The sequence below is a fragment of the Quercus suber genome, unplaced genomic scaffold (genome assembly GCF_002906115.3).
Source record: "Quercus suber isolate HL8 unplaced genomic scaffold, Cork oak 2.0 scaffold_490, whole genome shotgun sequence".
Lineage (NCBI taxonomy): Eukaryota > Viridiplantae > Streptophyta > Magnoliopsida > Fagales > Fagaceae > Quercus > Quercus suber.
The window spans coordinates 230,046-248,185 of record NW_027069939.1 but is presented as its reverse complement, the minus strand read 5'-3'; the positions used below and the strand labels follow the sequence as shown (position 1 = coordinate 248,185).

The 18,140-nt window shown below is 34.0% G+C and overlaps 1 protein-coding gene across 2 annotated transcripts; it reads right to left on the bottom strand.

Annotated features, from left to right (window-relative positions):
• Positions 1-28: 28 nt before the first annotated feature.
• On the bottom strand, positions 29-15,065 carry LOC112025406 (probable leucine-rich repeat receptor-like serine/threonine-protein kinase At3g14840). 2 transcript variants are annotated; one of them, XM_065763064.1, is made up of 24 exons: positions 14,805-15,065; positions 9,821-9,998; positions 8,782-8,853; positions 8,619-8,687; positions 8,472-8,543; positions 8,295-8,366; positions 8,087-8,158; positions 7,902-7,973; positions 7,740-7,811; positions 7,550-7,621; positions 7,390-7,461; positions 7,093-7,161; positions 6,148-6,213; positions 5,324-5,389; positions 5,170-5,205; positions 4,990-5,030; positions 4,397-4,773; positions 4,136-4,331; positions 3,699-3,839; positions 2,713-2,831; positions 2,400-2,610; positions 2,034-2,271; positions 919-1,069; positions 29-636 (listed from the first exon to the last, which is right to left on the bottom strand). In XM_065763064.1, exons 1-24 carry the CDS (start codon positions 14,905-14,907, stop codon positions 256-258), a joined length of 3,018 nt encoding a protein of 1,005 aa, XP_065619136.1. In that variant the 5' UTR covers positions 14,908-15,065; the 3' UTR covers positions 29-255. The 2 variants fall into 2 exon arrangements, with proteins under 2 accessions (XP_065619136.1, XP_065619137.1); XM_065763065.1 differs by having other exon boundaries at positions 2,034-2,265.
• Between the last annotated feature and the right edge of the window lie 3,075 nt (positions 15,066-18,140).

The window sequence follows — 18,140 nt, the reverse complement described above, 5'->3', positions numbered from 1 at the left end:
TCCTGCATACACAATGATCGCATAAATGAAGTCTAAAATACTACTACTTTTCTCAAAAAGGACGTGGAGAGACAACTAAGGCTTATATTTATGGAGGTATATGTACTATTGGCTTGAGCTCTTACAATGTAACAAATTCTAGCATCCAGACGCGAAATCTTTTTATGACTTACAGCATATATTCTCTTATTCACAAGTCAACCTAATTCCTCCAGAAGCACCATGCATTTTGCATGGATGTGGATACCTACATTATCAATAATTCAGATTTGTTGAATAGAGATCCAGGGTGGATATAGAAGAAGATCCAGCCCATGTTGCATCTGATGATTGAGTAAGACTCTCGGCTTCATTTGAGCTCATCGGTTGTTGTAGGATCTGACCAGACTGGTCTTTTAAGGCTCTAATGGTCAATTCATCGCCATATATACTTGGATCCGTGCCATGTTCCTGAACAGCTGTTTGGCCTTTAAGCATGCTTACTACTGCAGACATATTGGGTCTAAGTGCTGGTGATGGATTAGTACATAAGAGTGCTACTTTTATCATTCTAACTGCCTCTTCCTTATTGAACTCTGATCCCAACTTTGGATCCACCAGCTCCATTAGATTACCCCTTCGTTGCAGAAAAAGGGCCTGCAATAAGTATAGAAAAGATGATGGAAATGAAAAGTAGCAAGTTACCAGAAGAGAACAAATTAACCAAACGAACATAGGAAACAAAATAAATGCGTCAACTAGCTGAACTAATGCCTGAAGTGAACTAGTCAAGCAATTTTCAACATAGTTTAGGCTATTTTGCTTCTCAAGATTAGATTAATAGATCAGGATGACCAAGTTAGGTGGAGGCACAAAGAACAACCAGCTCTTCAGACTGTGTTTTTGTTGCAGATACTAAAAGCAAAACAAAGATCTTACCCAATCTAGAAGGCAAACAAAATTCTCATCTGGTCGATATTTCATGTTGTTCTTTCCAGCGACAATTTCCAATGCAACGACCCCAAAACTGTACACGTCTGCTTTATAGGTTAAATAACCCCATAATGCATATTCTGGTGCCATGTATCCTCTGCAAAGTAAAGATTATATTATGACTTAGTGGTTCACTTGTATGAAACTCTGGTCTTTCCTCCTCAACAAAGCCCAATATGAAAAGAAACTTAGGTACCAATTTATATTTCATTTGCATTCAGCATGTGATCATGCAATCAATAAGGATACAAGAGTTGATTGGAAAATTTCATTCCATTGAAGATACAAAACAATTTATCAGCAAGGAAGAATTAAATTGTCTCTTTTGCAACTTGTAAGTGACAGCTGATGTAGTCATGTACACCTAACTGAGTTCCTAGAAATGAGTGAGGAAGATTTTTAGGCCCGACAACTAACAGCCATTCTAGCCACACAAGTTGTTTGGTCATTAAGCTCAAGTTATTATGATTCAGCAAAATCTGGGATTTCTTTTTTTCCTTGGGTAACAATGGAGCAGATTTTGAAATTATTGTAAATGGAGGCCACGGCATAGAAATTAACAGTATGGGAAAACAGAATATTCAAACACAAGTTTATTCTCTATGCTATTTATTTCTTAATTTAAGGGAGTCAGTGTTTAGGGTTAGCATTTATCTAATGGTTGAGTAAACAGATTCTGTGCGCGTGTGTGTGTGTGGCTTTTTGTGTTTTATATTATTTATTTTATGAGGAAATAGAGCTGATTGTTTGTTGTATCAAGTATTGAGGCATATGAAACTACCGCAAATTATTAGTGCATATTTCACGTTTGGACTAGTTTTCAAGGCATGAAAATTGGTTGATAATTCTGGAATCATGTTGCTCTGAATTTCTCTACAAGCATGGTTGTGTTGCAATCCTAAGAAATACTGAATGCAGGAGTTCCATATTACTTTCCATATCCAAAACTTTTGGTATACGGACTATCAAATGCTGCTATGTTCTGGGGACCAAAATGAAAAGGAAGAGTAGAATCATAAGTAGACTACAAATTGAAGGAAGGAGGGAAAAATGTAGCTTACATTGTTCCAGCAACTCGGGTGCTGATATGGGTGTTTTCCTCTTCATCAAGCTTGGCCAAACCAAAGTCAGAAATCTTTGGGTTAAGGTCCCTATCCAGTAGCACATTGGTGGTTTTGATGTCTCTATGAACAATTTTTAGCGTTGACTCCTCATGCAAGAAAGCCAGACCTCTTGCTATGCCAACACAAATATTCTGCCTCGTAAGCCAGTCCATTGTCAGTCGATGTTCATCTGAACCTTCATTTTCCGCAGATTGTCCAATGAGGATAGATCAACTTAGGTCTTGATATATATCATTTGGAATGCTAGGCTTATATGCTTTCCAAAGTTGATATAAAATGTGCAAATAAAAATATTGAGCTTACCGAACAAAGCACGTGCCAAGCTATTGTTTTCCATGTATTCATATACCAAGAATAGTTGATTTCCTTCAATACAACATCCATACAGTTTAACAAGATTTGGGTGCTGTAATGCAGATATCATGCCTATTTCAGTGACAAATTCATGGTTTCCTTGTTTTGATCTTGAAGAAAGTTTCTTAACAGCAATCATACTACCATCTAACAGTATACCCTGCATTGGAATAGAAAAATATATATTCAGGTATGTATTTTATTATGTAAGAATAAAGAAAAAACCTGTAGCAGAAAGAATGACATTGTGGGACTTGGATACCTTGTATACAGTTCCAAAACCACCTTCCCCAAGCTTGTTTGCAGCATCAAAGTTGTTGGTGGCAGCTTTGATTTGCCTGTATTTGAAAAAACCGGTTTGCAGATCTAATCCTTGCAGCTCTGTCAAAGGAATGTAAAGGTGAGGCTAAGATGTCTCACTGCATATTATTATGATAAATTTAGAGAGAATTAGACAAAGCAAATGCCATAAGAAGGCTCCAGGCTCCAGTTGATCAGCTACTTAAACCCAACTTGCAACAAGATTTAGATTTTCATTTCTTTTCCTACTTCAGTTATGGAATTGCAGGTGTATTGGGAGTCAAAAAACAAAGTGAAAAAGAGAGAATATTTCCATGAAGAATCTTAGGATGAGATGTGCCTTGTGCCTCTATTAACACTTGAAAATTGAAATAGGATCATTGTAGAGCTAAAAAAGAATAGTCAACGGAAAAACTAATTCTCATGTGACTTAGAAAACATTTTGGGCCCATTTGGATTGAGGGGGAGGGAGGGCGAGTTTTGGGGGGGGGGGGAGAGTAGAGTAAAGTTGGCCAAAAATTAGGCTTGATTGCGCAGATCCTTCTTAGACATTTGCTTTCCTCATCTCCCATGTACAAATGACTCGATTTATATTTTATAATAAGCAGTGATCTCATAGTTTTGCATGATTTCGTGAGATCATTTTCCTATCATAACTGGAAGCAAATGAGTCCAATTTACGCGGAATGGAAATTTCCAGGAAAGCTATTATGAAGAGAGCTTTGTATGCATTGCAATCAAGCACTATATTTTTTTTCCTTTGTGACTGTACATTGGATTGCTAACTTTTCATCTAGGAAAAGAGGTACAATGATAAAACATATAAACGGCAATTGTATATAAGCCTTAGGGAATTTCTTTATATTGTTCCAACTTCATGCAATAGTTGGAGAAGATAAAAAAATATCCTATCTAAATTTTACATCAGAATATGCGAATCTTAATTACCTTTTTCTCTTGATATCTTGCCTCCTATGTAGCCTTTCCACCAAAGAATGACTAAAATCATAAAGAAGAGGAATAACACTGATACCCCAGCTCCAACTCCAATTAATATCTTCATCTTGCTATTTCCAGGTGGACTAAAATCTGCAGAAGAAAGCCATGGAAAGTGATTATGAAATTGCATTCTGTAATATATGTAGCACCATACAGATGTGCATAGGTAGACCAAGCCACAAGAAGGTATAGATGTTTTAAATACAAAATAAGCAGTGTAAGGGTAGGTTGAAAAAAGATGATAAATTTTGATGCCTTCCACTAGTTGCACTTTAACCTTTTTTTTAAATAATAAGTTCTCATGGCAAATAATCATTGGTTCTACTTCCACTATATCCATGTACTTTTATTGTTCACCGACTAATGAGTGTGAAAGAATTGTTTACCAGCTTCCACAGAGATTGCTGATATGAGAGGACCATATGTTCCTCTCTGTGGCGCAGCTGTTGTCCCTTTCCCAGCCCAATGAAAGCGTATCTGTAAAACTTTGTTCCTCACAATTGCTTTATATTCCATAACTATTGCTTTATCAACACCTTGAGCAGCATTTTCAATATTAAAATCCTTCAAGACCAGTTGTTCCTGTAACAAATTAACTCAATAAAATTGTTTTCTATGCAAACAGAAAAACAAATATGACTTTATACCTGGATGTAAACATCAAATATCCGTCTTCCAAAACTGTAGAAAGATCTGTTATCTCTGAATACTATCTCTGCAAAGTATAGTTTCACTGTATAATTTCCATTTGCCAAGCAACGTGCATAATATGTGAGAGAAAGAGGAGAGAGCCGTGCACTCGTGTATAATTCAGAGTTGTTCATTCTGAGTATTGATACATTAGTTGCTATATACTGATTTGAGGTACTGTCAACATCCCAAAAATTCCCACTGCTACTGAGTCCCCAACTATTTCCTACGGGGACAAATTTTGCAATCCCTGCTGGGTCTTGATCCTCTTCAAATTCTATGTTTCCAATGGTGGTTGCAATTCCACCACAATTTATATGCAATGAATATTGTTCTACACAAAAAAAAGTAGGTTTGTAAGGGAAATTAGATAGAAGCAAACATCATAGAGCTAAAAGAAGATCAATATTGTCTTGTTTGTTGCTTAGTCGCCCAATACAAGATGAAATATGTAACTGCATTGTTTTCTACATTTACAAGGAGTTCTCAGAAGCCAAAAACATAGTTAAAGCATGCAACCTAAGTTTTGATTCTACGGTAATATAATTACCTTTTGGACAAGGATTGTTCTTCAGGCACTTGGCAAGTAATCTTAATTGGTGCAGCAAAAGAAAGAAGTGTGAGCTTATGCAAAATGAAAGCAAATAAAAAAAGGAAATACTTCTGCAAAATCAAAGAAAAAGAAGACAAAAATTTTCTGTTCTTATAAGTTTATGAGTTAGGAGCTTACGAGTTGTCCAGTCCAGAAAAGCTCTGAAAAAAGTTTCTGATGAAATGAGAAAATAGTTGGATTAAAAAAGCTAGGAAGCTTTTGAAGAGACAAAAGTACACAAAGCCCATGTACGGCCAAATTGAATTTGAAAAGGACAGGAAAAAGTTCTTACTGGCTTCCTGTACAAGTAGGTGGCACAGAGGTTTCTGAAAAATTATTGTATGAAAGGTCTATTTGGCTGAACACAAACATAATATTTGTTAATAAGTCATTATAAATTCCAAAAGCAAAAAAAAAAAAAAAAAACTACATTTTACAATAATTCTGATAAAATTTGTACAACTACAAATGATAAACAGCAGCAGATAAATTGTAAAAGAAAATGATTTCAATATTTTAGAAACATCTAGACAGATAAAAACTTTCATTTGGGCTGATAATTAATTAATCACCCTTGCAGCTTTCTGCCGTTAATCTGACACAATGGATGATTTAGGCTAATCCACACAATACTTACAGTAGTAGTATTATTGACTTTATCTAAATTTAGAGTTTAACCTATGTACCATATTGCACTTTCTAAACTAAACACCTTGCTTTTGTCAATGCTAATCCTATGTCAAATCAGGTTCAGACCACAAACTTGTCTGGCCAACTCAAAATTCTACTGCCCTTATAATGTTGCAGAGAACAGATAACCAACATAAGAATGTAAAAAAAAATGTCCACAAGTCTTTTTAACTGGAGTCGCATGGTGCAAGATTCAAATCAAAGCTGCAAGGAAATTGGGTCAATTCACCTATTGTTTATGATTGAATGAGATCTGTCATTGATCCTAAAGAGGTTACAAGATGGAACAAATCCAAAGAAATGTATATTTGAACATTATGCATTTTTGTAAAATTTAATAATAACCGCAGACTCCATAAAAAATTACACAATAAAAAGGAAACATGTCATGCAAAACTAATAAAAAATTTAAGGTGAATTGCATACTAGCGATTGTCTCTGCTAGTGATCCAATTTGGAATATTCCCAGTGAACAAGTTGCTTGTCAGAAACCTGTTCAAATAGCAAAGTAATGATGTTATAGTTAAAGCTGATTTATAAGATTACTAATGGAAGAAAAACTTATTAAAAAATAAATAAATAATAGAAGATAATGGAGGAAATTCAAAGGTAAAATACTTTTTGACGACTTGGTGCTATGATGCATCATGTATATATGAAGTGTTTCCCACATATATGACTTGGTGCTATGATGTGACATAATAGGCTGATGGCCACAGCCATAGGAAAGTTAGGCCCATCCATCGGTGAACTGACATTCTTGTGGGAGATGGTGAGTATTTGACTTGTATCCACTAAGTTTCAGAAAGTAGGCCTCCGGATTAACATAAAAAGGATACTCAGATAGACAAAATACTTATATGGTTCAACAATCTAGAAATTTCTGTAATTCATATAGTGACATTATCTATAGGATCACAGGAAAGGCCCCTATTCATCATACTTTGTATTCTAGTCCCCTCATGAATCTACATGTTTATTTTAGTCTTGTTGTCACTCAACCCCTAGATTTGCATTACACATGTAATGGGCCTTCCTCAAAGTATCACACGGGAGTCAAGAGGCAAAGCCCCCAACCCACCCTACACTCTGGTGTCCTTGTTTGGCAGAGCTTATTTCTATTGACTTATTGGACTTCAAAATATGCTGGGAAAAAGTATAGCTGCATATAGAAAACATGAAGTTCTAAGAGGGTTCATTTAGGATTTGTGTGAGACATAAGCTCTACAATCTCCTTGATTATAGAGAAATTCCTAGCATCTTTGACTGTGGACATATGGCAAAAACCAAATCATGACACGTGACTTATTTTAATTTCTTATTTGAACTTCTCTGACATGAAACTTGATTTACAGTTTGACTCTAACTTACATATATTGCAAGGAAGATAGACCACTCAAATCTGGAACATTTTCTTCCAATTTGTTGAAGCTGAGATCTCTGCAAGGATATAACAAAGAGGTGTTATAATGATACAAAAGAAGGTTTATTAAAAAAATTAAAATGAAATATAGTAAAACTTATACACGTGTATTTATGCAGGTATAATGTTCTCAATAGAGATAATTAACATGGTCTAATCCAACTATCTGGGTTTTTGCAGTTAACTAGTTTTTTTAGCAAAAGAAGAAAATCCTATAAGGAAGATGGAAAGGGTAGAAAAAGTACAAAGTTACAAGGTTAGTCATTTGTGAAATGTTTGCTGGGATAGGTCCAGAGAGATTGCAGCTCCTCAACATCCTGCAACACAAACTGACATCATCTCAGAAAATTTCTATAACCTTGTATTATTTTAGTTGATAACCTTATACCAAAAAGAATGACCTACAATCTGTTCATTCCTGTCATGCTATTCAAGGGTGGAAATTCCGAACCATTACCAAGTAAGTCACTTATCCTTCTGCACAAAGTTGCATCATCAATCATTGTTAATGGATTATGCAATAAAGAATTTGAATATGACATAAAAATATCACAAAGATTATGCAACAAAACAATAATTAGAAGGTATAACTTACAGCTCAGTTAAATTACTCAAGATAGAAATGCTAGAAGGAATGGGCCCCTCAAGACCACTAGCTTGGATCTCCCTATTGAAAGTACAACTCTAATGTGTTAGATTACACCTAAAAGTTTTACTAGAAGAGATTCAAATAAAATTATGGGAAAAAAAGGCATACAATTTCTGAAGTTGTTTCCAACTCTGGAAAACGTCAGGTATTTTTCCAATGAAGTTGTTACTGCTAATCCTACTGCATATGGCCAAAAATTGAAACAAGACTAAATTACATAGAAACTTGAAATTTTCTGGGAAAAATATAAAATCACTTTTATTATAGAAATGGAAAATTTTACAACCACTTACAGTTCTGTTAATTTGGTTAGATTAGTGAGAGCAACTGGCAATTCACCAGTGAGATTATTAGCACTAAGAATGCTGCAGTCACAAAATGATAAGTTCAGACCTGTTCAACTTACTTACTGTTGATTGACTAAGTAAATCATTGAGAATTTAGAAATGAATCGACAATTGTGATTTGCAAAAGAATAAGAGGGAAGAAAAAAACACCGACAGATTCTCCAAGTTAACCAGATTCCCAAGTTCAGGGGGAACAGTTCCAGAAAATAGATTGCTCTCTATGCTCCTGAAAGTTTACAATCTTCTTTAATGTTGAAGCAGGGCTAAGCTAAAAAAAATAAAATACTACTTAAACAAAAGGGGGAGTAAGAAGGATATAAGAAGAACATACATGTATATAAGAGTGGTAATGTTTCCCAAGTAGCTGGGGATTGGTCCTGATAAATTGTTTACAGTAATGGACCTGCAGTGAATTAGTTTAATAAAAAGAATGAGCATTTACTAGCTAACCTGTGACACTAATTTAGAAGTAACTTACATGATTTCCAACTTTGTAGAAGCCCATTCAGGTGGTATTGTACCAGAAAGGTAGTTTCGAGTGAAATCACTTCAAGAGGAAAGTGTTTTATTAGATTTGAAGCTCAAATCCATTTTCATTCAGGTGCTAGTAAGTGAAACAAATAATTAGTTACTCTTCTTACATTGTATTTAGGTAGGGTAGCTTCACCAGGGATGGTGGAAGCCTGCCATCAAGATCTTGCCCTTTCAGAAAGCTGTATGAAATAGGTAACAGATTAAATGTACTAGCTCATGTATTTGGAATACAATCAGAATCCTCCCGTATATGTTTGAGCAGAAGATGAGAAAATTGAAAATTTCAAGAGAGCAAGGGTTAAAGAGAATATATTGGAATACTAAGTCTAGTACTCGAGCTTGAAAGCACCTTGGTGGTGCCATTAGGTGTGCTAGTGCTAGTTACTCTCTTAGTGGAAACATATTTCGTTTACTAAATCAGGAGTCATCTATACTATGATTGTGCTCTCTCCAGAATATAATAGGAAAAAGATGGTTCCTTAAGGCCTATTGCATTGATAAACAACTTGGCTGTTGGGAGGGTGGATTTAATTGGACAATTGCTGAAATAGTTCTATTGAGACTCTACTTAAACAGCATGTGCAGCTCATGCTACTGTGTATGTATGGAAGGGAATACCATATATGATGTTTACGTTGAAGAAACTCGTTCTAGATTAAAAACACTGGCTTGTAGATTATAATTCAACATTAAGAGTCCTTTTAGATGTGTAATTACAACTCACGCGACAATATGTGATAGAGCCTGTGATTTTTTGCTCCATTCTTTTTATTGTATAGAAGGGAACATGATGCCATTTGGGTTCATGTAAGAGTACTCTACATTGGTTACAATTTGTAGTAAAGAGCAAGGTTTTTCTAGTTCGATTTTTAATTATGTATTACATGAATTTCTTCTCAGCATTCTGACGCTACTAGACCAGAAACTCGTTATCAGATTTTCACATAGTTTTCACTTATCATTTATCTAGTTTGGGGAGGTTAGCGTCTTATTCTAAACTAGAGGTGAGTTCAGTGTAATAACTTCAGGGAGGGAGGTCAATGCATATATAAGTTGTATAGAATCTATAGATATAATCAAAGCTGGACAAACATTTATTTAAAACATGCGGAGTAATAGAATAGAAAGGAAATGAAGTGTGCGTACAGTTTAATCACGTGACATACACCAGAAGGATAGGAGCAATTGCAAATAAGAGAATTGTTGTACAATGGCCTCAAACTCGAACGTGGTGTTGCCCAGCTTGAGTCATTACTACATGGGTCTACTCCAAAATTCCAATCTTTCTTCCCCACTTGTGCGGCTATTTCACGAAGGGCTTGCACTGCAAAATAGAACTACATCAGACTTATCAATTTTTTGTTTCCATTTATTAATTTATTTTGTGTTTTAATGTTCCACATTTGAACCTGTTTATTACCCCATTAAAAAAAAGAAGTCTTTACAAATTTTCCATTCTGCCTCAAGCCCTCCTCAACCCTCTTAATTGCAATAATATTCTACAATTCTAAAAAAATTTTGACAGATTGGGTGTGCCCACACAACAAGTAAAAATCAATAAATCTATAAAATACAATTTTCACGATTTTTATTTATTTATATATTTTTTTGATATGTTTTCACCATTGTTTTAAAAATTGGACCAACAGGTTAAATTAGTTCAAGAATTGGACTCAGAATGATCCGGTCAAAACTGATAAAAACCGGCCAAGAGCTGGTCTCTTTTCCAATTTTGTTTTACCGTTCTAGTTTTTAAAGCCATAATTTTCACACCGGTTAAAATAATTAGACACTTCAAGAAATGTATTTGTCATTAAAAAAAAAAAAAATCGCAGAACATGTAATAAAGGTAATATATGTACAAAATTTTAATTGCCACATTTGTGGGAAGGCCCATATATTTATTTGGAAATAATCTATAATATTCTACTTTTCGTTTTCCACTTGCGGTCAAATCGATAAAATAAAAGGTAAATTTCATCGATTTTTTTTCCCCATCAAATAAATGAATAACATTAAAAAAAAAAAAAAAAACTCTTGAATACACAGTAACATACTCTTCGAAAATTGCAATTTAATTTAAAGTCACAATTTAAATTTCGCATGTGTGGACAGTTAAATTGTGTTAGTGTGTGCCTAAAAATAATTCTATGAAAAATAGAAACTTATATATATATATACACACACATACACACGCGAGGTGGAAATTATACTCTAATATAATCTAAGTATATATTTGTGTGAAGTTTCCTTTTCGAGACTTGAACTCCAGTATTTACCTCTCATTCTTCACAAATATTTTAGAAACAATGCATTGTTTAATTTTCCATGGAGAATTGAAAACATCTTCTTAAAATAAATAAATGGCATAGGTCTTTAAATATTTATGGGTTAAAGCATTCACATTTGCTCGTGCAAAAATTTCTATTTATTTTAGCATAAAAAACCTACTTTTTCCCCCTATTTTACATACTCACTTTTTAAAACATGTCATATCAAATTATTTATTTTACACTATAATTCAATAAAATATCAATTTTTCTTTCTTTACATGTAACAACTACCATCCACTCTCTTCATCCTTGAGATACGCAAAGAATTAATAAAAAAATAAATACAAAATGAATTATACTAGTGTAATTTACATGGTTATTATAGCAATTATGTATTTTTTACAATGGCTTTTAAAAACTGAATTGGATTGGTTGGTTCAACTGGGAATAAGACCTTTAACCTATCCAGTAAAAATTTTAAAAGTCGATGGTTCAACTATAAAATCGTCAGTTAAAAGGAAACTAGGTCATTTTTCGGTTCTTTGACTAGTCCAATTTTTAAAACCATGATTTTTACACAATTTTGCAAAAGTTTGCAACCACATTAGTCATTGCAAATGTTTGCAAAATATAAAATAATGCTTAATTTTGCACATTTTAACAAAAAAAACACACACATCAATCCTTGCAAAAGTTTGCAAATATACACATGCACATATACACAACCGCTACAGTAACTGTGCACCGGTTACGGTAAATTTTTTATACATTATTTTAACATTTTTTTCTCTCGCCTCACATTCTCTCTTCCCCTAACTCTCTCTCTTCAACCCATAATCTCTGCAACTGATAACCCCTACTGCCAACCACACAGACCCAGCACCACCACCCACATCACCGCAACTCAGCACTGCCAAACACCACCACCACAACCTAGCACCGCCAACCACCACAACACAAACACACCACAAAATCAACCAAAAATCAAACAAACCCACACACGATCACAACACAAAAATCAACCAAAAATGTGGCCATTTTTATATTATATAAGCACTAATCCGAGTGCTATTATCTTTCTACGTTAAATGTCAATACACATAGACCAATTTGTACCCATCCTTTTTATTTTTATCTTATTCGTGTTTATAATAACTTAAATGTGTAAATTTTATTTGGAAAATAAATAAAATATTAAAAAATCGTATAGTATATATCAAGTTATTAACAGTAAATTTATCAAAATAATTTATTTAAAGTAAAAATATATTATATAATATTTTATAGGTTTTATTAACAAGAGTTTTTAGGATATTTTTTAATATATTATTTTAGAAAAACTTTGATTCTATTTTATGAGAAATATAAAAATATGTTAAACAAGTCAACTATTTTTTTTTTACATAAATTTTTTTAATAACATTTCATAAACTATAATATCTTTTAACGTATCCATTACTTTTCTCATATTTTATATACTTCAAAAAATCAACATGTTTAATTAGTTCATTTGTCAACGACTAAACACACACGCACGCACACACAAACCAATCTCAAAATGAACATAGTCACACGTTGCTTCTCTACATATTAATAGCAAATTACAACCATGCCTGCGCACGCATGCACACGCGCGCGCGCGTGCATACACATATATATATAAACCAATCTCAGAATGAACATAGTCACATGTTGCTTCTCTACATATTAAGCTATGTTTGGCAAGATGTAAAATGTTTTTCGAGTGTAAAACATTTTCAACTGAAAATATTTTATGGAAAGGAAAACATTTTTTTTTTCCTGTTTGGTTATATTCTGTAAAATACACCTGAAAAAGTATTTCCAATATTTGGTTTTGCATGTAAAACATTTTCCAAAAATTTGTCAAAAACCTTCCCCTAATACAAGCAAATCACAGCAAAAACAAATCAATTGCAACCAAGAACAAATTATTGTTACTACCTCAACCAAATCATGTAAACAAAATAAAAACACACAAAAAATTTGTCAAAAACCTTCCCCTAATACAAGCAAATCACAGCAAAAACAAATCAATTGCAACCAAGAACAAATTATTGTTACTACCTCAACCAAATCATGTAAACAAAATAAAAACACACTATATGAACCCCATAAAATCTCAGATCTTGAGGGAAAAGAAAGGAGGTGGATCTTCAGGGAAAAGAATGGAGACAGATGGGTCGGTGGATTACACTTAGATTATGCTAGCGAAAAACAAATCAATAGCAAATTACAACCATGCCTGGGCCTTTCTGTTTCTGATCTATGAACACAACATACTATAAAACATGACGTTAATCAAAGAAAATAAGTTGCAAAAAGCCTTTTAGCTTAACTTATTGACACTTTTCAGGGTTCATCTGAGAATAGTTTATTTAGTTGAAATTGAAAACTTTTTGTTGAAAGTACTGTAAAAATAAAAAATAAAAAAGTTTAAAGCTAGCTGAATAGTAAAATGGAACCTATGAAAAGTATTAAAAAGTGAAATAAAACCCACAAATAATATTAAAAAAAAAAAAAAAAAAAAACTAAAAACTCAAATAAGCTGAAACTTACCTCACATCCCAAATAGGCTCTTAGTGTTTTTAACTTTTGTATGTACTAAGGATTATCTAACTTTGTCATAAAGGGAAAGTATTTGTATGTTTCATTTTATGTCTAGAAGGATTTATGGCAACACATTAAACCCAGTCGGAAATTGCTAGTGTAATTATCTAAAATATATATTGGGTAGTAACTAGTAAATTATTACCCAAAGCTGGTAGCCAAATGGCAAAAAACTTAGTTATTATGGAAAAAATGTTAGAGCTATAAACTTTTGGGTAAACTACATATTTAGTGTCTATCTTTTACACCATATTTCAATTTAGTCAATAATTTTTTCAGTGTCATGTCAATTTAGTTTCTACCATTATATTTTGGATGAAAATTGCTGACATAGCAAATGGCCAAAATAGAATTAAAGTTTATTTTTACACAATTAAAAAGTTAAGGATCAAATTGAAATATGGTGTATAGAATAAGGACAAAAAACGTAGTTTACCTTAAATTTTTTTACAAACAGTTAATGTGATGAGTGGTTATTGGTAAATAAAAAAAAAAAAAAATTACGTATGGACTCAAATGATAACTAATAAGAAATTGACTATAACAATAATTTATAAAAATGTTATAAAATAATTTGTGGTTATAGTTATTAGCTTTTACTTCTACGAGAAAAAACAAAGTGGTATTAGATTACATTGCCAAAGCCAACTGGTTGATAAGAATTCATAGCAAGCATAATCCAATCAATATAATATAATGTATAGTATAAAAAAGATAAATAATAATAAAATAATAATAGGAAGTGCATCCACACCACGGAAATCAAAAGATAGTATTCGATTTCCGTGTCAGATTCACGTGTCCCTAACATTGTGTTTGACCAAACCGACACTGAGTTTCAATACCATTGATCATAGATTGGGCTTAGAAAGCTAAAACCACAATAATTGCGACGCTGGTCTGGTCGCTTAATTAAGCAGAAACTCACATTACAGAATGAAGGGAATAATGCCTCGGATTAAATTTTTTTAACAATAGAGATGGGACCAATATAATGCATATATATAACTGTTACCCAAATTCATCAAGACATTATCAGCCTAGACTTAGTAATAACTTAACCCCACCCCCCCCCAAAAAAAAAAAAACAGAAATAGTGGTTTTGAAATTAGTGCATAAAGAAGAAGAAGAAGAAGAAGAAGTAGTAGAAGAAGAAGTAGTAGTGCTACAAAAAAAAAAAAAAAAAAAAACAAAAGAAAAAAGAAAAAGGAAAAAGGATAGTTTATTACCTTCATCAGCAGGAAGACGCGCTACTTGTGCTTTGACTTGGAATACTCCGATGATGATCCATAGAAGCAGTATGAGCGTATTACGGGTGAAGCTGAAGCCCATCTCTGGATTCTTCTGAGCTTTAATTTCTTGCTATATTATCTATCTATCTCCACCAACTTGTTATGCACTGAGTTCTTCGTTCAAATTTGTATTTGTATGAATCAAAAGGACGATAAACACCATGCTACAATATTTATCTATACTTAGCAAAAAAAAAAAAAAAAAAAAGCAAAAGAAAATAAAAGAGAGATTGTCACTACGGTTACGGAACTTTGTTTTTTTTAATAAGGAAGGGTCAGGCAGGCTCTGATTATTTGTTGCCCTTCTTGTTTTAATTTCTTTGAGTTTTTTTTTTTTTTTTTAAAGTTATTGAAGAAGAGATTTGATGTATCATATCATATGAAACTGAGATATATATATATATATATAGTCTAATACTTAGCCCCACCAAAAAGTAATAAAATAAAAAATGCTATACTCTAATATGCCTTAGGGTCAAACGAGTATACCCTCCCCAGGATGCCATCTTAGGGCCACAAGTAGGGTTATAAATAAATAAATAAAAAAAGAAAAAGAAAAGAAGAGAGAAGATAAGAAGAAAGACAACTAGACACGTGCAATGAAAACTGGTCTTGGTTTTGATTCCTAAAAAAGAAAAAAGACAAAAAGGTCTTTGTCTTTTTTTAGACTATTTTGTTCTTGTATAGCCGGTTGTTTTACATTTGACTCTTTTATTTTCCCAATTTTAATTATATTATACGATTCAAATAAAACCAACTAATGGTATAAGAAAAACGCCAAGCTAATCACTCGTCCATATGGCCGTCCATAACAACGTACAAAGTCGAGAATGAATGGCTGTTACGCTTGTCCCTCTCTTACCAGCCTCTTACACTCGTCCTTCATTCACTCGTCCAATGAAGGATGTACTAGCAGCGAACCTCGTCCGTCCTTAGTGATGGACGAGTGAGGTTCACCAAGAGTCATGTTGTTTGAATCAGAACACAAGTCCCGATGAGGTAATGCCCATGACAGTTATGGAAGTTACCCTCCGAATCCTCCAAACTCTACGACGATAGGAGAAATAACCGTCAAGCTAACACTATATAAAGACCCTTCTACGTAGAGGTATGGAAACTTTTTTTATTTTGGAGAAAAATTGGTAAAGTCTTTGAAGTGCTTTCTTTTCGACTTCAATCCACTAAGTTTACCATCGGAGGATTCAAGACCGGCCTCCACCGGTTTTCTCTGATCTTCTTTGGTTTTTCAGGACTCACTCTTCAAGATCATCAACATTTGAAGACCTTTCAGCCCACTGATTTCTTAGGACTTATCAGTTGGCGCCGTCTGTGGGAAAGTAAGAATTTTTTTGTCTTTTGAACTTAGTTTATTAAGTTTTGTAAATTCTTTCTCCAATAAAGGGTTGAAATGGTTTGGACAAGATCTAATGCTACTAGTCCAGGCCCTCAACAAAGTAGGGACGCTTCTAGTAACCCTCATCGCGATCGTCAATCAGCACCCACCATGCAACCATCTTCATTCCAACATATGCAATCCATGGCCGCTGCTATGGCGGAATTAACTCGTCAGAACCAGTAGTTGGTTAGACAACTTGAGTTAAGGAAGCAACGTCATGAATGGAACACCGAAGAACGGGCCCAAAGTCAAGAAGAGGAAAGGAATGTTGAACCTGAAAACCAGTCAAGGGATACCGCTTCACGGAGGGTACCTCATTTGGAAAAGGAAATGGATCAAATGAGAAGGGTTATGGACGAGATGAGGGAAAATATGAGGAAAACAAACCCTGTGGAAGACTTAGTTCACAGGACTGATTCCCCCTTTGTGGCTTCCATTAATGCTCATCCTTTGCCACCTAAGTTCAAGATGCCTCCTTTAGATTCGTATGATGGGACGCGAGATCCTTTTGACCATATTGCCACCTTCAAAATTACTATGCATCTTCAAGGAGTTCCAGATGAAATAATGTGCAGAGCTTTTCCTACTACCCTCAAAGGACCTGCACGAGTGTAGTTCAGCAAAATACCTCCTAACACGGTGATATCCTTCGAAGAGTTAAGCAAGTTGTTCATTAACAATTTTATTGGAGGGCAGAGGCACAAACGTTCTTCGTCTAGCTTACTAACCATAGAGCAATGGGAGAATGAAAGTTTGCGGTCCTTCATCACGCGGTTCAACAAGGATGCCTTGGCGGTGGACGAGGTGGATGATAAGCTCCTTCTGGCAGCATTTTATAATGGATTTCATTNTAGAAGGTCTTTATATAGTGTTAGCTTGACGGTTATTTCTCCTATCGTCGTAGAGTTTGGAGGATTCGGAGGTAACTTCCATAACTGTCATGGGCATTACCTCATCGGGACTTGTGTTCTGATTCAAACAACATGACTCTTGGTGAACCTCACTCGTCCATCACTAAGGACGGACGAGGTTCGCTGCTAGTACATCCTTCATTGGACGAGTGAATGAAGGACGAGTGTAAGAGGCTGGTAAGAGAGGGACAAGCGTAACAGCCATTCATTCTCGACTTTGTACGTTGTTATGGACGGCCATATGGACGAGTGATCAGCTTGGCGTTTTTCTTATACCATTAGTTGGTTTTATTTGAATCGTATAATATAATTAAAATTGGGAAAATAAAAGAGTCAAATGTAAAACAACCGGCTATACAAGAACAAAATAGTCTAAAAAAAGACAAAGACCTTTTTGTCTTTTTTCTTTTTAGGAATCAAAACCAAGACCAGTTTTCATTGCACGTGTCTAGTTGTCTTTCTTCTTATCTTCTCTCTTCTTTTCTTTTTCTTTTTTTATTTATTTATTTATAACCCTACTTGTGGCCCTAAGATGGCATCCTGGGGAGGGTATACTCGTTTGACCCTAAGGCATATTAGAGTATAGCATTTTTTATTTTATTACTTTTTGGTGGGGCTAAGTATTAGACTATATATATATATATATATATATCTCAGTTTCATATGATATGATACATCAAATCTCTTCTTCAATAACTTTAAAAAAAAAAAAAAAAACTCAAAGAAATTAAAACAAGAAGGGCAACAAATAATCAGAGCCTGCCTGACCCTTCCTTATTAAAAAAAACAAAGTTCCGTAACCGTAGTGACAATCTCTCTTTTATTTTCTTTTGCTTTTTTTTTTTTTTTTTTTGCTAAGTATAGATAAATATTGTAGCATGGTGTTTATCGTCCTTTTGATTCATACAAATACAAATTTGAACGAAGAACTCAGTGCATAACAAGTTGGTGGAGATAGATAGATAA

Bases quoted from the DNA above. Each gene is read 5' to 3' on its own strand.
- LOC112025406 (XM_065763064.1), bottom strand. From the start codon at position 14,907: ATGGGCTTCAGCTTCACCCGTAATACGCTCATACTGCTTCTATGGATC. The intron at 7,812-7,901 runs GTATGCCTTTTT...TACTTTCAATAG, and splicing joins TGGAAACAACTTCAGAAATT to GGAGATCCAAGCTAGTGGTC. The intron at 5,031-5,169 runs GTAAGCTCCTAA...GCACCAATTAAG, and splicing joins TTTTCTGGACTGGACAACTC to ATTACTTGCCAAGTGCCTGA.